This window comes from Accipiter gentilis, chromosome 4 (assembly GCF_929443795.1).
Source record: "Accipiter gentilis chromosome 4, bAccGen1.1, whole genome shotgun sequence".
NCBI lineage: Eukaryota > Metazoa > Chordata > Aves > Accipitriformes > Accipitridae > Astur > Astur gentilis.
Genome location: NC_064883.1, coordinates 44,267,384 through 44,287,201, shown reverse-complemented (window position 1 = coordinate 44,287,201; position 19,818 = coordinate 44,267,384). Strand labels below are relative to the sequence as shown.

General features: G+C 43.7%; 1 protein-coding gene across 1 annotated transcript in view; it reads right to left on the bottom strand.

Moving 5' to 3' along the window:
- The window catches only part of LOC126037969 (vasoactive intestinal polypeptide receptor), a 112,882-nt gene that overhangs the window by 50,720 nt on the left and 42,344 nt on the right, over positions 1-19,818 (bottom strand). Inside the window, exon 3 of the mRNA XM_049798946.1 lies at positions 3,903-4,010. Coding sequence (XP_049654903.1) covers positions 3,903-4,010 — 108 coding nt within the window. The remainder of the gene's footprint in view (positions 1-3,902; positions 4,011-19,818) is intronic.

Below are 19,818 nucleotides of genomic sequence, written 5' to 3'. Positions count from 1 at the left end.
CTGTGACTTTATTCATGGCAGTTTGCACATCCTACTTTTGTTGAATATTGGCTTAAACTACTCTTTTCCCTCCTTGATTTCACTCTTGCAATGGGGACTCTCACCTTCTCAGAGGTGGGAAGATATGGCTGATATCTGATAACAGTGCTGGTATTGTTTCAATGCATTTGACCAATATTGAAGGATTTTGAGATGAACTAGGCAAACGCACGCCCGTGTTGGTGTGCTTAGCTCCACACAGGGAAGCTGCCGTGCCCGGGTGACTCCAGAAGCGGCACTACCCGCCTGCAGAGAGGCAGGATCCAGATAGCTCTGTTCTAGATGGCTTGAAAATAGGAATATACCAGAATTAATGATGAATTGCAGTCCTCACAGTCAGTAGGCCCACTAAACACAAGGAAGGGAAGTGGAGCAGGAAAGAGAAGTAAAACGCATTTCTGAGGGAGGGGAAAGGAGAGCAGAAGTAGATTTAGAGCATCAGAATAAAAAAGGAGTTTGGCAAGCCTGAAAATCAGAAGGAGCTCACCTCGTTGAGTGGGATTCCAGAGCTTGGTTATTCCCATCCCCACCCCCTTAAGTCAATTAATCTCACTGTTGAAGCTTAGAAACTGCCAGTGCTACTTTTTACTGTTTAACGTGCAAAATAGACAATTTGCTTTTGGAGCAACTGTGGGAAACAAATCTCTATTACAAATGTTATCTTCCATGTATTGAAAGAAAGCTGGAATGCTCTGGTCAAGGGATAGCAAGTAATGGACATTAATAACAAAAGGTGTCAAAAATATTTTAATCTATCATCTTCTTCACATGGTACTGATGAATGTCAGGAAATAATGAAAATCTGGATTTGTGAATGGTATAAAAATTTAATGTCAAATGACATCAGGACTATGCTAGGCATTTTAAGGTTTCTAAATGCCACAAGATATTTTATCTTTTATTTACCATGAGACAGGATGTTAGTCATTTGAAGAGCATATTCTCCGTTAGGCAGGAAAATCACATTAACTCTTTTTTTTCCCAGTATTTCACCCTTTTCCTGCTATAAATATAAAAAAGATTTTCTCTTGCTCACAACTTGGTATCAGCTTTTATGTTCCTGCAAAGGGATCAAAGAGTAAGACATAAACATTAACCAGATGATTGATTTCTTTGAAAGCTATTCAATGATACTCACTACTACACAGGAAGAACTGCTTCACAAACTTTAATAGCATTAATTTTGCAACAAATCCTGCAACACAAGTGGCAATCTTGCCCTCCCTTTATTTAAGACCATATCTGCTTTCCACATTTGTATATGATTGTACAAAGTGCATAGCTCAGAGAAAATCAAAGCTTTTGTTTCTGCTTTGGAAGCGGCATCACTTTCTCTGTTTACAGAAGAAAATGCTAGCATGTATGCTCTGCAAAGGTGGGATTCACTCATACTGTAAGACATTCACATCTGCCAGAGCCACTCAATTGATTATAAATGAAGAGAAAAATGTGGTTTATCAATGTTAGTCAATTCATCCTGAAGCTGAAATCTGAAAGTCAGCTGAATTGCACCTCTAAGGAACCTATTTCTCATCACTAACTGTAAAATAAGCTCAGAGAGAGGTTTACATATGGAAAACTCTAAATGCCATTCCAGGTTAGAAATTATTTTCCTAAATACAGGTATCTTAGCACCGGTTGAGGAATCCTCATGGATTTCTTAGATCCCCCAGAGTATCTCAGATGGCACGAGATGCTTATCTTTAGGAAACCGAATGGAGCCCTCATGCAAGCTTACCTGCGAGTTTAGAGCCGGCATTTCTACTACACTCCACAGAAAATTTATTAATGCAGCAAATGACATCTAAAGAGCTGTTCAGGTTCCTACATATAGTTGTCTGTTGGCTGCACTGACTAGATTACTGTTGACATTAATGGGATCCCAGACACCTATCTCATACAGACACACCTGCATTAGAAACAGCAGAAATAAAGAGCTCCGAATCCTCTTTCTCCAGCAAAGCAAGTCACTCTGTGCTTTACCATACCAAGTGAGGAGAAATAAGTATTTTTCATGGTGCTGTTCATCTGATCTCCTTAAGTGGCTAATTTATGATGAGATGAATCATGCCCTAGCCATCACTGACCAAACCAGCCAGCTTTCCAGTGACTGGAATCCTTGGATGACAGTCAGATGCAAAAAACTACACTTAACTCGAGGGAACTCATCCAAATCAACGTGAAATCCCCCTAGAAGGCTGCTGACGTTGCCAGCCTGCAAGGCTAGATGACATTTGCTGAGCTCACTGCTCATGGAACAGCAAAAAATGCCAGCAGCCACGTTACGACATGGGTATGCTGGGAAGGGTCACGGGTTGGCTTGTGTTTGAGGCTCTTTCTTGGCCTGGCACATTGAGATAAGCACACAGAGAGCCCAAGTGACGCCGTTTGCTCTTGGTGAAGTCTGGACTTCTTCCAGAATAGGAACCATTCACTCGCCTAAGCATAGTTTTTTTGAGATACCCTTAAGTACCTGAGAGATCCAATGACACATGAATTATTGGAGAACTGCCCCATTCTGCAGGGGAACCTGGAGACCAGGATGTCCTAGGACACCTTGGAAAGCAGTAGTTGCCCTCAATGGGCAAGTTTATTGAGTCCCATAAGCCCATCCTACCGCACAATTAAAGGCATCCCATTTTCATTAGCTTAAGTTCAACACAGCGACAATGACGTATATATATATGATCAAACATATGTAAAACTTTCCTCATTGCTCTGCCCTGGTGGGATGAAGTAGTAGAAAAACTTCTTAAAGAGTTTTTTCTTGTCGTTTCACTAACTCTGCTGGGTCTCTAAAAGCCAGTGAGCGAACATTGTGCTCAGGAGAGGATAGGGCACAAAGCATCAACAGCAGGCAATTATTCCACATGGCTGAACCAGTGTGCAGGGGTCTTGTCCTGCAAAATGTTAAATTACAGCAGCTTCTGCCTGCTTCCCCTGGGTGTTGACACAGCAATGATGAACTACTGGGGAGTTTTGGAAACAGGGAGGTTAAAGCACTAGGATAGGACTCTGGGGATTTTGAATTTCTGCAAAGATTTTTGGTGTGACCTGGGCCTAGTCATGTAATCAGCGTGTGCTGGTTAATCAGTGTTGTGCCCTGGCTTGTTAAACAGGGATGGTATTGTGTCGTTACTCCCGTTCAAAATCTATCATAGGTGTTTGGACTGTAAGGCTGTAAAAGCGGACACTTATCAGCTTGGTGCATAATCTCCAGTGCAAAAGAGCATAATTCTCGGTGGAGGTCTGCAGGGCTACTATAATAAAAATGGTAAATAATGACTATAAACTACCTGGAGACAGAGTCCTCTTGTTGTTGCATGGCCCTTGAGATCTGAGTTTTAAATTAAAGCTTCCCAGAACACCCTGAAGAGTGAGTTAAGCTACTTTCTCCATTAACCTTCCCTGCCCGTTATTTGTCAGGTGAATTTCTTGGCCCGTGGCCAAATTTGCCATTTCAGCAGAAAAATACTTTATTATGCACAGTTTCAACTTGTTTATTTTATGTCAGAGACTTAATCAATTATAGTGCTAAACTGTTCATTTTGTACAAGAAACATGCTATTACACAAGGTGATTCATTTTTCACTGCGCAACATCCACGTTATTGGATTTCACCAGGAGCCACGTTTGCATCCCTATGATCCAGAGTAGTACGTGGTGCTGCAAAAAGGATAGGGAGGATGCTCTAACGGTTTGGGCATTCATGTATGGCTTGGAAACCTCCTTTGTCTTGTTTAAAGAGCTTGTTTCTCCCTCTGATTATACCAAGAACCTTCCCCTGTGATATGATATGAAACCCCACAGGCAGTGAAGCCGTAAAACCATTTCAGTTGGATGAGCCGCCTGGTTTCGCTTACCGAGAAAGGTGGTGAGGAATCTGAAATACTTTGGGCACGGCCGTACCACAACTTCTCCCACCTCCGCTTCGGGCCAGCACGTGATGTTGTCCCACTGCCTTCTGCAGCCTGGGGAAAAGAGAAAAGCAGCTGGTAGAACAAGCACGAGTGGTCTCTGCTGGATGGAGCAGAGGAATTGGGGCAGAGCAGCTGTGCAAAAGCCTGTGGAGCCTATCATCTTGGTGCAGGCACCTTTGGGGACGAAAGGCACAGAAATATTTTCTTTAAAGAGGTTGCTTTCAGCTCTCCCAGTCCCTGAAATTGAGCACTGGTGGTGTCTGTAATTTTCCAGAAATTGGTACAGAAAGAACAGCAGATCAGTGCAAGAACTGGGCAAATCAGATTTACTACAGAACAGCGCATTTTTTAGATGAAAAAGGCAGAAATGCCTAATTAAATATCTCTCTTCCTTGCCCTTATCTCTCCCTGTTGCATAGAACACCTGGTCTGAACATGTGAGACATGGTCCCCTTCCTTCTCTGCTTCCCCCAAACTTCTGTCACCAGCTTTTTCTTCCCCTTGAAGTGAGATGATTGTGCAGGGAATGTGCTCAGGAGGAAGGGGACACTGATGACAATCAAGGGATCAGGAGCCAAATCCCTTCCCCAGGAGCAGTTTTTCTCTTTAAAAAGGGAGAAGGCACAAAACACTCCTGGAGGCTGAGGAGGGACAGTGCTGTCAGGAGATGCTCTCCATGGAAGGGTGGTGCAAGTTTCCTATCCAATCTCGGAATGAAGGTATAACCACCAATGGAGCTAACTTCAGGGAGAAAACATAGGATTTTATTAAAATTCAGCATTTCTGAACATTTTCTGGATAGAATAAAAACTTTCTGGGAGAAAAAACTTTGCATGTCCTCCCTACAGAGTTATAATATGTTGTTCTGATTTTGTCCTTTTATTTCTGCTTTCTCAAAAGACATTAATGATATCACAGACATGTTGCACTGTTGAGAAATGTAACATTAGCACTGAAGACAAAAGGAGTTGGCAGACCGGAATTAAAAAAAAAAATAAAAAAATAAAATCAGACGTGTGTTTGCCTCAACATCTTACATATTTTAGAGTTCTTACTAGAATTTTGAAACCAGGGTATTTTTCCCTTTAAATTTCCAACAGACAGGAATTTCAATTGCTGCCTAGGTTAGATAGATGGGTTATCAACAGATCCCACTTTTTTATAGCGCCTCTGATCTCGGTTATTTGTCTTGCCCCATTGGATTGCAACACTTCCCCAAATGTCATTAGCGTGTTGCTGTTAAGGTCAAAAACCTAACAAGGGAAACTAGAATATGAAGAAGAAAACTTTGAGAAAGTACTTTTCACATGCAAGCAAAGGGAACTATGAAAACCACTGTCAAGCTGCATTTCTTGGTAATTATATCCCGATCTGGAATTCCTCCTTTAAATCATGTTTTGCTCCTTGAGCTAAGAAAAAGGCTGGTGTCATCATCAGTCTGTTCAGACAGAGGCAGCACACTGTCTCAGATCAATAAAGAGAGCACACAAAAATGCTTTGAAGCTGAAAAAGCACCCTCAGCTCTCTTTCAAAGTTATTTTACGGGTTTTTCCTTCCTTCTTTCATGCGCAAACAGAACTTTTCAAATGAAGTCTTGAGGTGAGTTTATCGGAGCCTGAAAAATGATTAACTGACGGTATCTTCTTCATGCATGCTCTTCTGTAGCATTCATTAAAATTCAGTTTCCAGGTTTCTAATATCAGGTGCAAAGCTCAGTTTCCACAGCATCATACTTATCTGCCACCAGCCAGCAGCTCCAAAAGTGTTAAGATATTAGATATTCTGCCCATGGAAAACAGAGGATTTCATGAGAGGATCTTTCATGTTCTACAATCTTTTCCTCCATCGTCCTCAATAAATTATAGTGCACCTATTACCTCACGACAGGTTCTAACGCAAAATAAAATACAAGGTGATAGAATCAGATGGCTTTTTAAATGTCCTGAATTGCATGCTTTGAGAATTTTTGTGATATGTATCTTTTTCTGTGTTAGCATTTTTCACCACCACCTGTGATGCATTAAAAAGCTTTTAGGTGTTCACTTTTGCAACGAAAGCTCTCTTTGATTAAAACAAACTGAAGACATACAAGACTGGCCTTGCAAGACACACAAAGCGGATCTTTAAAAATTATCGCCCCTGTAAAGACCTCTCATATCTGCCTATTAGCTCTTCTAACACCGTTCTTCCTTATTGACCCCCCCCAAAACGTGCTGACAATATTTGTGCTGCTGCCTGGAAAGGTCCAGGTTTTAAAGGTGGGATTCATATACCGAAATCAATGCATCTCAATGCCAGACCTGTAAACCTAAAGAAGCCAATGGAAACCAGAGCTCTGGATGGCAGTTCATGTTGCTGTAGGATGGTTATCTAAAGTTCAGAAAATGAATCATTCTTTGGAGGTGTCCTCTTCTCTCCAATGACTAGAAGAGGACGTGCATGAGTAACTCGAGTTTAATGAATCGGAATGATACAGAGATTGATACCTCCAAGATGCTTTGCATTTGCAGTCCAACACTTGCTGCTCACCCTGTAGTCATCCCATTACAACACAAGGCAAAAGTTTATGCCTGTCCATCCAAACCAGGACACAGACAACCTTTATCAGATAACCTTCCAAAAAATGGTTTTCTTTCTCCAAATCTGATAGACCTTACCCTGGCAAACTGCTGGGATCAGGGGGTTGGCAGGCAATATTCAGTCATTTCAGCATGACAGATCAATACCTAAGAAAAGCATTTGAGGGCAGAAACAGCTGCAATGTGCCTTTGAAAAAGGAATTCCCTCTCTTCCCTGTGGCATCACTTGGTCTTCATGGATGTAATAAAGATGACAAATTGTTTTGCCTGATCAAATCAAGTTTGGTGATTGCTAAATGCTTTTCCATTAATTAATTATAAATGTTGTCTTCTCCCTTGCACTCAGTATCTGCAGGAAGATAGGTAAAGGTATTTATCAATCCTTACCCAAGGCAGCGGGTGCAAATGAGCCATGAATATACCTACCCTTCAAGTCCATTTCAATTAAAAGTGCTTCTCTGCTCAATTGTTTGTTACCGAATGCCAAGGAATACGCACCGCCAAGGGCTGTGCTTTGCTTTGGAAAGGATTACAAGGGAGTCTGGAGAAGAAGTGTAAAAATAAGCGTGTGACTTTTTCAAGAGAGTAGCATTTACTGCATCCCTGGGTAATCAGGTGCGCTATTTAAACTCTTGTCATTATAAGTGTGTGTGTGTGTATATATATATATATATGAAAGGGAGTCTTTCCCTTTTCAATTATTTTAACTGTGACTTCCAGACACTCAGCTTTGTCCTGCAGGTGCCTGGTAGATTGTGAAGTGCTCTCTGGAGCCAAATATTTACTTCTGGAGGGCTGCAAGGAGAAATCCTTCACGAGCCTAAAGAAGCTGCCTTTTAACCTTCCTTCAGATAAGCAGATCAAACTGCTCATCATTGCACTATAAGCCACGCAATTAGTGTAATTACTAGCAGCCACCTCTCTCCCTCTTGAAGTTGGCTCCTGAAGTCTTGCTCAAGGAACGGGCTGGAGGCCGTCGGCCACACTCAGGAGCTCAAATCTTTACATCCAGCAGCTCAGCCTCCCTTTTTTTTGCAAGCCAAACGCCCCAAATGCAACCCATGGGCTGCATCAGCCTCAGCTGGGTTTTGGAGAACCCTCCTCTAAGAGGTTCTAACTCAGAAGAAGTGGCCGCAGACCACTGACACAGTCCTGGCTGCAGTGGGTGAGGAAATAAATCCCACCGCAGCTGCAGAATGTGGTAACCTTTTCCACTGCCTCCGCTAAATGTGAATCAAAGCTCAGGCCCCTCATTTCCCCTCCCTTTAAAAGGTTAATAAACAGAAAACAGGTCAATCATCATGAGGCACAGGTATACAGTGGTTTGCAGAACTGGCAGAATAGAGCGCAAAAAACATTTATTTGAGTCCTATCTACACTTACAGCAAATACACGGTCAAAGCTTATCTAGGAAGCAGCAGAGAATAACTTCCCTTCATGAATAAACATGACTTCCAGAGCTCTGGCATGGCTGTGAGGTGTGACTAGGTTTGGCTGAGGGAAGAAATGAATGGCAGTAGGCTGGTGCCAGGAGAACTCCCAGTTCAGAGAAAAACCCCTTTCAGCACATCTCTCATTCACACCAAATTCCCCCTAAGGAATGGGGTCACTCCTGGTCTCTCCTGAAGGACATTCACACACAGGACTTTTGCTCTTTGAATCCATGTTCAGATGCAAAGATACCCTTTTGATGCCTGGGGTATCTCAGGATCTCTGCATGCCTCTCACTACCCACAGGTAGGTATCAGCAAGGTAAAAGCGCAGCTTGATTAAGCCAAGCTGAGATATCACTGGGGACCATCACAAGCTGGCGTGCTTGCAATGAAAACGCATTTTCACTCCAGTTTGCCATCAGCAGGCAGTTTCCAACCTCTCTGGAGTCAGGATTGTAAATAGCTATTGGGTGACATTCATTCTCCCACTGACAAGCTTGTGTGGAAGCGCAGCCTAGGTGCTCACCCCTGGTTTGCCCAGTTTGGTCTCGTCACAACCCATTATCATTGCATCAACCTTCTTGTTCCAGTTGAGCACTAAGCTTTTTCCTGACTGAAGAAAACAGAGCCCTGCAACCATCTACTAGCTCAATTCCAGGCAGCTTGAATTCAGGCTAGGAAAACCCATCATGAACCTTGGGTTACAACTACTGCCCCAGACTCCAATGAGCAGAGACTTCCTGAATCAGGGATAATCTTCTATTTAAATCTTAAAAGTTGCACGTAATAATAAAAAATACCTTAGATAGAGATCCTTTTTCTTCCATAAATCTTTTAAATCAAATGAAATTCGATTTTGCTTCTGAATTCATGGAAATTTTTAAAATTCACAGCCTCCTCGGCCAAGGATTTGCACAGTTTAAATGTCCACTGAAAGAAAAAATACATCCTTTTCTGTATTCACTTTGAAACTGCTCATTGCTGATTTCATTAGGAATTGCCTAGTTCTTTTACGAAGACAGAAATATTCCTAACCTAACCACAATATCCCTTTCCCTGGGGAGAAACCCCATAAAATCCTCTTTCATATCCCTCCTCAGGCATCTCTTTTTCAAGCTGATGTGTCCTAGCCCATTTCGCTGCTTCTAGCATGAAAGAAGTTCCCTATCATTTCTCCCCTGTATCTTTTGTGGTTTTAATTCTACCCCATCCTGCCCTGCCCTGGACTTGCACAATAGGGTTTTCCCTGATTTTCCTGTGACAGACTGGGTTTGACTGGGGCTAGCTTGGCTCCAAGCTTTCACTAAATGAATCCTCCCACCCACTCCCTGCAAAATCCAACCCTTTCCCTCCCGTATTCGCTGCTGTGCCCTCCTCCCCGCCAGCTCCACTCAGACACTCAAGCGTCCTGCGGGCATCTCTCCGCCCCCAGCTCCATCTCATCACCTTTTTATTTTTATCGACGCTGACAGTCTGCTCTGAAGCAAAGCCATCCCCTCAGAGCTCCCCTTTCAGCTTTCCATGGCTTTGTATTTAATGTGGGTATTTTTTACCTGCCCTGCTGCCTGCTGTCACTCCAGCACTGCAGGCAGGATGTGACAGAGAAACCACTTTTAGCTGAAAGAAAACCACAACCCTGCCAGGGCACGCAAACCCCTGACACTGCAGCATTTCCTTGCCACCACTGATGTGCTCTTTGTGGCTCACTGATGCTCCTTTATTCATCCCTCAGTGAGGGATTTGAAGTCCCGATTCAGCAGAAAATGGACTTGGACAATCACAGAAAGCAAAAAAAGAATTCCCAGGTTGAGGGTAAGTGAAAAGAGTTTACCTTGGACTTTGCCTCAATACCTGTGGCAAGACAGATATTGATTTCATTTCTCCCACTCTGTGTACAAGCTGGAGAGTAACCAGAACACCGCTACTTGCTATAAATTCTGCTTTGCACTTCTGCAGTGGCTTCCACTAGAAACTGTCCAAGCACTCAACAGGAAGCGTTAAAAGATATCTTTCTTCCTAAATGTTTGCAGAAATTTGACTCAAAGACGTATGAAGGAAACCTCACCTTAAGCCCCCAGACTGACTCATTCTAAACAGTGTGAAAGAAATCACCAGAGACTATTTCTGGAGGATTATTTTTAAGCACAAAAATCCCACGCGTTTTTCCATCATCAACATCTACTAGGAAACAAGTTTAAAAAAAAAAAAAAATTTCTAATCTTTCAGCCTTTCTTTAACTGACAAACTAAATAAACACTTGACTTTTTTCATCCCTCCAGATCACTCTTTATAAATCAAATTTGTGAGCTGAGCCCTTCTGCCTGATTCCAGAACAGATAAACTGAGACAAAAGATCCAAACCAAAGATTTACAAAGGGTGTTGCCAAAACCATAACTTATCTCCTCACCAGCATCTTCACAGGCTTGAGAGGTGGGCCTGTGCAAACCTCATGAAGTTCAACACGGCCAAGTGCAAGGTCCTGCACGTGGGTCTGGGCAATCCCAAGCACAAATACAGGCTGGGCAGAGAATGCACTGAGAGCAGCCCTGAGGAGAAGGACTCGGGGGTGTGGGTTGACGAGAAGCTCAACACGACTTGGCAATGTGCAGGACATGGACCTGTTGGAGAGAGTCCAGAGAAGGGCCACAAAGATGACCAGAGGGCTGGAGCACCTCTCCTGTGAAGACAGGCTGAGAGAGTTGGGGTTGTTCAGTCTGGAGAAGAGAAGGCTCCGGGGAGAACTTAGAGCAGCCTCCCAGTACCTAAAGGGGGACTACAGGAAAGCTGGAGAGGGACTCTTCACAAGGACATGTAGTGATAGGACAAGGGATAATGTCTTTAAACTGAAAGAGGGCAGATTTAGATTAGATGTAAGGAGGAAGTTCTTCCCTGTGAGGGTGGTGAGGCACTGGCACAGGTTGCCCAGAGAAGCTGTGGGTGCCCCATCCCTGGCAGCGTTCAAGGCCAGGCTGGATGGGGCTTTGGGCAACCTGCTCTAGTGGAAGGTGTCCCTGCCCACGGCAGGGGGTTGGAACTAGATGATCTTTAAGGTCCCTTCCAACCCAAACCATTCTAGGATTCTATGATCTAAACAAGAGAGAGATCTCTAGTGCTCTGACATGAAGCATGCTTAAAGGATTATTCCAGGGCTTCCTCATTCCTTGCTCAAATACCCCTGCTCTTCCAGAAGTTGTAGAGAATTGGATTTATAGAGAATCAGACTTTGAATTTAGATACCTGCTCTTCCTGTGCAGCTTTTCCCACGTTGGCACCTCCAGATAGCAATTCGTAGTGAAGATGACTAGGCTCAACCTCTAACAATGCTGTTTTGACTGTTGGGGAGGCAAGAGTGACTATGCTGATACTATAAATCTAAAATGGGACTCAGACAGGCTGTAGCTCCTCCGTACCTCACTGTCTTCCATACCAGAAGGAATGTTGTGAGGAGGAAAGCATTAGAGATTTTGTGGGTCTTCCTAATAGAACAGGCCAAGCAAGGACAGGACGGGAGTGCAGCAGCTCACAATGATAGTTGAAGTGCTGTGAGAGTCAGGAGAATTTTCCTAAACTTTCCAACTTTTAGTCCAATCCGCATGAATTCCATGACTTGCTGAAATGTATATAGCAACTTGAATGGTAGCATAAAGATGAGAGCTCAGGAGACCTGGCCGCTTCAATGAAGTGCAAACCCTCCCACTGACCAACTCAGCCTGACTTGCTCTTTGAAGGCAAACAGGCAAGTGAGAGCCCCCCCGCGGCAATGTGCTCACAATTTACCAATCTGGAATAAGCTGTGGAGAGGTCTCTCCTACAGCAATTATGGCATGATTAAGAGGAATCTTATCCTGTTGCTACTTGAAGGATCATCCTGTACCTTCAAGACCAAATGATGTGCTTTGCAATGGAGATTTTCAGCCAATGCTGTGTTGCTCTTCTTCACAGTAAATATTGGACTAAAATACGACACCCCACTGAAAAAAGGAAGGGTAAAATGGAAGTTTCCTCTATAAACCGTAAGCCACAGACTGCCTGTCCTGCTACTAGAAAAATACTGCAGTCCTTATGCAAAGCTGGAGAGAGCTTCACCATGTAAAATCTTCATGATCTGGCTCTTGCTTATTAAATGTGCTGGAGTTTGTACTGGAAATGTGCTTCTTGTCCATAATATAGAGGGACATCTGCAGAAGCAGGAAAGGTTGTGTGGAAGTCATGTACCTGAGCTCTGTAGGAAGGGACAAGAGGGACCAGAAAGCTTTAGTTTCACATGGAGGCATATTTAATGGTTAGAAGGCAAGAAGAAAAGCAAAGCTAAACTTGTGAGACACCGATAAATTAAAAGCTTTCCATAATAGAAACCCTACTTCAGCCTGGTGGATGTAAAGCGTGGCATCTCTGACCTTAGATTCTCATGTTCTCCACAATTTTACTTTCCTATGTTAAAAGGTCTGGATATCAAGAAATAAAGGCACCTAGATTACAGAAAGTCCAGTGCATAGTAAAATCAGCAGAAAAATCTCCACCTACTGCAGCAGGTTTTGGATCTCAGCCATATATTTTAACAGGAGTTTGACATAACTTATGGAATAAGCAACATTTTCCAATATACTTATCCTATGTAAAAAGGGTGGATACCATCATGAAAGTGCTCTGATACAGTCAGCAGGAAAAGAAAAATAAAAAAGATGAGGAAGGAGAGAGTTCTTAACCACAAATTTGACAGGATGTGAGGGGGACAAATACAAGCCTTTGTCAGAAACAAAACCTCTGCATAGATGGGTTTCCTCTGAGCAATTATCCAGAGCTTTGAAAATGCTTTGAATTTGCTTTCCATTGGTCTGCAGCAATGGCATTTTCTCCTATTTTTATAACCTTTGCGTAACTAAGGCTGTGTGCATTTATATATTATGCTAAAAAAAAATCAACCAGTAACCAAAAACTCTGATGGCATTTAAAAATGTTTCATATTCTCCAAACTAAAATGCCTTTTTCAGTGCAAGACTTAAGTCCACTAAATGGCTGTTAATCTCGACAAGCCACAAGACAGCTGTTCCCAAGTCAAATAAACACTGCTGTTTGCTAGAAAGCTTGCAGACAGGACATGTCAGCAACAGGAAAAACAAAAGCAAAGCCTCCACCCCTATAGACTATTAAGGCAGAAAACAGATGTTGTAACATCTTGTCTCATGATTGTGTCTGTAGGAAGGTGAGGTCAAGGCAAAAATCAGCTCTTAGCTCTACAGGGAAGAGTGATGAGCTGCTGTGTAGATCTGCGTTTGAATTTCATCCTGTTGCTGGTAGGTGTCTGGACTTCAGACAGAGGCAAGCAACTGGGGACGTACCGCTATCCAACTGGGAATTAGCAGTCCCCAGTGGAGACACAAAAGTCTGAGGGCTGCTCACATCTAAGGGTTGAACCTGGGTTTACCACCATGTGCTTCCTTCTCACGTTTCAGATGCCAGCTTTCCTAGCGTGATCAAGGGAAGGTTATCCTCTGAAAAATACAGGGCAGATTTCTTTCTTTTGAATTTCCAGAGAGCACTCTCCACCTCTGTAAGAGTTGCAACATGAGGTGTTGGTGGCTGGGAAGGGTCCCAGAGCAGATGAGAAAAGCGTTAATGAAGGCAGACCATTTGGAGGTACCATGCAGTGGCCTGTCCCAGCTGAGTATCATGGCCACTGTCCAATAACTGGAAGAAAAATTTCTGTTAAATAAAAGGCACCTTGACTCTGGTACTGATCCTCTAAGAGAGATAAATGAGTCTGGGGTTTAAGGTCTTGATGTCACCAGTTGAATTTTTCTGCTGTTGTAGGAGAGGTCACATTTTCCAGGAATGGAGAGGACTGATGTCATATCTGGAAGTTGCCCGATGCCGCCGGTCAGAGCAAGACTGAAATCAAGAGGCCCTTTGTATCACCTACATCAGAGTAATAAAGAACAGTTAATGAAAAACTAAGGAAAGATAACATTGAAAGAAGTCCTGCAGGTCCCTTTGCCATTAAAGAGATCATTAAGATCAAATGTAGGTATCTATTTCAGACTGAACTAAATTGTCCTCCAGGCTTCATTGAATATATTGACTAGATTTGATTTAGCTGACCAGCAGTAGTCGTTTAATGCCAGTGCTGATGTCCCGGGATATATGAGGTTTCTGGAGGGGCTGGTGGATGTGGTACAAGACTTACAGGAGCCCTACACAATCTGAAATGAAAACTGGAGGCCACACTGGTTATGCAAGAGCATCTGTTAAGAACTTGGATGTGTGGCTGAGGGCTCACAAGAGTCAACCCCTGTCCAAGGGTCTGACTAATTTTCTTGACTTTTTTCTTTGACTGCTCTGAACCACGGGGAATAACCTGTCTGCTTCCCCTGCAAGCAAAGCCTCTCTGCAGACCTTCTCAGCCTCGGGACAGGTCTCCTCCGGCTGCACCAGTGCCATCTTACATTATTACTTGGAGTCCCCCTCGGATATCTGCCAAGATTTGTATTTTCCCTGGAAGCTACCACCCTTCAAATCTGCAAGTTTGGTGGCTCACCTGAAATCTCCCTCCACTACTGAGTTTAAAACAGTGGGTTTTAAACGTCTTCATGTACGTCAAGGTGTAAGGAGCACTTGGCAGGTCTCAGGGACCACCACCCCGATGCAGCCAGAAAACGCAGCATCTCCCCAGCCTGGGGTGAGCGGTCCATGCACCCCCTTCTCCACCCTGCTGCGTGCACTAACTGCCTCGAGTGCTTGAGCTGCCGTCAGCCACGTAGTGCCTGCTCTAGCCACGGAGCACTTGGAGAGCTGCTGATAACCGGACTGTTGTACAAATCCGACCAACACATCATCTATCCTAGGAGGTCTTATGCAACTGGAAGGTGAGAATTCACTTGAACTTTTGCAAGCAAGGAGCTATTAATTATTTCTTATCTTACTGCACTATAAACAGATGGTGATGAATAAACAGACTCCTAATTTAAACTTCATTAACGTTTTTCCAGCTTGACTTTTAATTTCCATATGTTCACTGCTTCTTCTGCCATCAAACACGCCTTGACTTCTTCAAGGGAGACTGACAAAGAACCCCAAGCTCCAAATTTGGCTTTTCAAGCCAGCCTCCGCTCTAGGCCTGTGGAACAGCAAAAGCAGTATTCAGAGTTTAAACATGGGCCATTTCCCACCTGGATTTCTTTGCATGTGACAATGCTGATGATGGGCTTGCAGGACTTGGCTTTATTGCCCATAACAAGTGTGAGGCATGTATAAGTTAGGCATTGGGAGGGGGATTGGCCCTATTTTCTTTCATGTTTTCCACTTTTCTGACTTTTTGATTTGGTTTCAAATCCTGCTTGCAAGACAGACAGGTCTAAATTGCAAATATAAAATGCAGTGCTGAAGTACTCAAGGTATCAGAAGCAGCTTGACTGTAGCAGTTCCTTGATGGCTATTGGCAATTTTCAGTGACACGTAGAAAATCATCTCAGCTATCTCCACATTACTGAACTGTGGGGAACAGACAGACAAAATGCTGGTCTGACTCTATGAGATGCTGACAGCCTCCAGCTGTGAAGTTTTTAGCTCATTTCACTTGCACTTAACTTCAAGAATTTAGGATCCAAATCAAGCTGAAGGTTTTCCCTTTTGGAGAAAAAAAAAAAAAAGTCCTGAAAAAACATAAAGTGATGAAGTTCAACAAAGGGAAATGCAAAGTTCTGCACTTGGGAAGCAATAACACCATGCACCTGTATGGGCTGGAGAGCAGCTCTGCAGAGAAGGACCTGGGTCCTGGTGGACACCAAGTTAACAAGAGCCAGCAAAGTGCCCTAGCCACAAAGAAGGTGAATGCTATCCTGGGCTGAATTAGGAGAATTGTTACCAGCAGGTCAAGGGAGGTGATCCTTCCCCTCTGCTCAGCACTGGTGAGGCTCATCTGGGATGCTGGGTCGAGGTCTGGGCTCCCCAGTTCATGAGAGACAGGGACATACTGGAGAGAGTCCAGCAAAGGGCTGCAAAGAAGATTAAGGGACTGGATCATCTCACGTATGAGGAAAGGCTGAGAGAGCTGGGGCTGTTCGGTCTAGACAAGAGAAGGCTCGGGTGGGATCTTATCAATGTGTATAAATATCCGATGGCATTCGGGGGAAAGCGAAGAAAACAGAGTGGCAATGGGCACAAACTGAAAAACAGGACATTCCATTTAAACATAAGATTTTTCTCCCCTGTTAACATACTTAAGCACTGGAACAGGTTGTCTAGAGAGGTTGTGGAGTCTCTATACCTGGAGACATATTCAAAACCCAACTAGACATGGCCCTGAGCAGCCTGATTTGGTTGACTGTGCTTTTATCAGGGGTTTGGACTAGATAACATCAAGACGTTCCTGCCAACCTCAGTGATTTTGTGATACTAAGCCAAGGAACTATGTTAATGCAGAAAACCACATCCCACCTGCTCAGGTCACCAGGCTGTGGTGTCAGGAGTCTTCTGTGGTTTAAAGGTCTCCCCTCTCCGTTCTAGAATATTTTCCCTCATACTCAAACTTCCATGCCATTGAAGTAAACTCCAAAACTGGGCCAGGTTTCCAGGATACCAGTGCTGCCTGGTATTCCCACCAATCTCCATGAAGGCTGCTTACCGTTCGATGCCGTGATTTCTGCACAGTGGCATGCTCTCCAGAGCTGCTCATCCCACCCAGACACAACTCACAGTACCTTGTTCAGCTGCCATCCCTAAATGACTCTCTTGCTTCTGAAAGCGTATCTGATTGCAGAGCAAATTGATTAGCAATAATGGGATAAACAGATAATGAGCTGAGCCAACCGACCTAGACCTGATTGCTTTTCTTGGCTTTTTAACAAAAAAAGAGGGGGTTGCTGGTTTGGTTTTTTTTTTTAATTTATTTTATTTGGGTGCTTCAGGTTAAGCTGAACTCTTTGTAAACTACAGCCATGGAGAGGTGAAGCTTTCTTAAAAACAAAAACAACCTCCCCTCTCTATGCTCCAGGATCATTATGTAAAAAAAAGCAAGTGGAAGTCAGCAAGAAGCAACGCAGTGATGAGACCTGCCTTGCAGCAAGCCTTTAGGAGCTCAGCCACACTTCACATAGAGAAAGATTTGCCACCATCTGCGAGTCTGGAAAGTAAAAACCCCTCCAGCCATCCTCTTCTCCTAACCCTTGGGAGAGCTTCCCTACTGCTGCTAACTGTATTATCAGCTAAGCAGTCACTGTATTGCATACAGATGCCCTGGCTGAAAATGTATCTGGAGTAAAAGCCTGGTTTTCAGTGGGGCTGGGATTGCATTCTTTACTTTTGAAGTATGTTTGTAAAATTTCAAATTAATGCAGAGATTGATGCATTTTCAAAGTGATGCATAGGACTGAGGAACTCTATTATAAGCTCCTAAAACTTAGTAATTTTAGGTGCCTTGGAGTGCTACTAAGTGCCTTGGAGAACCCTAGGCTGTGGAATTGATTATTTGTTTGTTTTACATTGCAGTGGTGGGAGATGCCACCAGAGAAGCAGCCCTGTACAGCCAGAGAGCTAAGAGAAAGGGAAAGAAGAGAGCCCAGGCAGCTACTGGGCAGCTCGCAGCCTGCTATCAGCCTGCTGGCAGCATGGAAACTGCTTTCTGCAAAGCAATTCTTAAAAACTTCTCATCACACTTGTCCAGCGGGGAGGCAGAGAGAGTTCTCACTGAACGCATTCAAATCCTGGGACTGACTTGGCTGAACTGATACTGCAGTTGCCCAGGCAGGACTCCCACAAGTCATATTGAAAATTTCGATATGACCTAGGAACCCTTTGAATGACGCAGCTGAACCCCTAAACCCGACCTGCTACCAACTGCTTAGACTACACTGACCTTGCAGAAAGCAGCGCTGCAGGGTCGCTGCTGGTATAAGTGCACTGAGATGCTGCTGAGCTAAATGTCTCGGCTGTTCTGGATGCCAGAGCATCGTCAGAACTTTAGCTCCTGCCTCTGCATACCCATTACAGCACTGCATTGCTTGGCACTGGCATACAGGACAGTGTGTTTTTTATATATGTTAGATACAACTTGGGCATTCCCAAGGAACTCCCTAAGCAGCTGCTGGCAAAACATCATCCACAAAAATCTGCACCCGCAGCCATTGCCGATTGATGTATGATACTATGTACAGATTTATTTGGGAGAAGAGGTGTGGAGAAAGAGAAGAGGCAACCTAACCCGGATGATGTGAATTTTCTGTTTTGGGGTGTTATTTCTCCCCAGACACCTAGTAGCTTCCTGTGAATTTTAAGCCTGGGTGTTGTGAAAATACTGCATTTCCTATTCCTCTGTCTACCCACAGTGTTTTTACAGGTCCCAATCACAAAATAGCAGGACACTTTTCAATCTGTCCTTATCTTACCGCTGTTAGATAGGAAAATATTAATATTTCTATTTTAAAGGAGGAAAAATAAGGCCAGGAGACCTAGGCGTCAACTTAACTACAGCAACAGTGCTACTGTAGTTGCAATCATCTGTGGATATCGAGTAAGGCAAGGACTGCAGGGAGAGCAACTGTGAGACTAGCATTGAGTGGGATTAAAACATTCTTAGGGTGGGAAATTAAGGCATCCACAGCTAATGATTCACATTTGCATGACATCATTACAAGCAGACATGATTTATGTCATTCACAGTATTTTATCTAGTGCATCCCAGCCATGCCTGCCACGAGAATGGCCTGTTTCTGGCAAGGAAAGCCAGACACCTCACACATAACAAAACTCCAGATTTCACTAGTCCAACACCCAGGTACATCTGTGTGTGTGCAATGCAGCAGCACTTTCTCTTTAGCTGTGTGATAAAGGGAGGAATAACCAAAACTCCCTTTCCAACCTGTCAAAACCCAGCAAAAAAGTCTTCTACAGCACTTCATAGAAATGGTGTAGGTGATCTCACCGAGTTCAGTTTTAGGTCCTTGAGAACACAGTCTGCCCTGAGATTGAGAGGAGGCATTTTGTACATCGTCAGTCCTGCATTGAGCAGGGAAGAATCCTGCCACTTGCACAATAACAGGTATTTCAAAAGATTTTTTTTTTTAATAATGCCCCAAAATATATTGTGAGCACTCTTTGGGGGCCAAAGGGCTAGAAATATCATCTAACAAATACCCAAGTGAAAGTTTAGCTTCCTGAAATGCAATTCTGTATGTGAACGAACAGATTCATCACTCCTAATGATGGAACTGGGACTTCACCTCATTTGGCCAAATCCCCTCCCAGCCAGTGACCACCAGGACAGGAATCCCCTGCGATGTGTGGTTATTTCTGAGCTGTTCGCTAAGAATCTCCTCACAGTAAACGAAGATCTCGTCAACAGGCAAGACAATCAGAACAAGATTCATCACATCCTAAAAGAGATGCCTGCGCTTGGCCAGAGTACACTGGAGCTACCTAAAATCAAGTGAAAGAAATCGCTCCCCGAAAGTCATTCCCATGCAATGGCCATTTGCCCACATGAAACAAACCGGTCTCAGTCTACTTAGTCTTGACCTTAACAGTAAAGAATCCACTTCTGTATTGAACCACAATTGTCGCTTTACATCTTGAACTAGTTATTTCAGCATGGAGGTAGAAGGATAACAGGGCAGAGGACGGCAAGGGCAGTCCTGCTCATGAAATCCATCCTGTGCCGCAATACACAACTGCGTCCTACACACCCTTTCATAAACTGGGCAAGCTCTGCCATGAAGTCAATAAAACACTCCTTCCTGCAGACCTCCAGAAAGGCTTTTCAGTATCCTCTGATGGCTATAAACCTCTTTTAAAGTCCAGACTTTGATCTCACAGCCGTTTTATTCTCCTGTGTACACACTGCCAGCTTACACTGA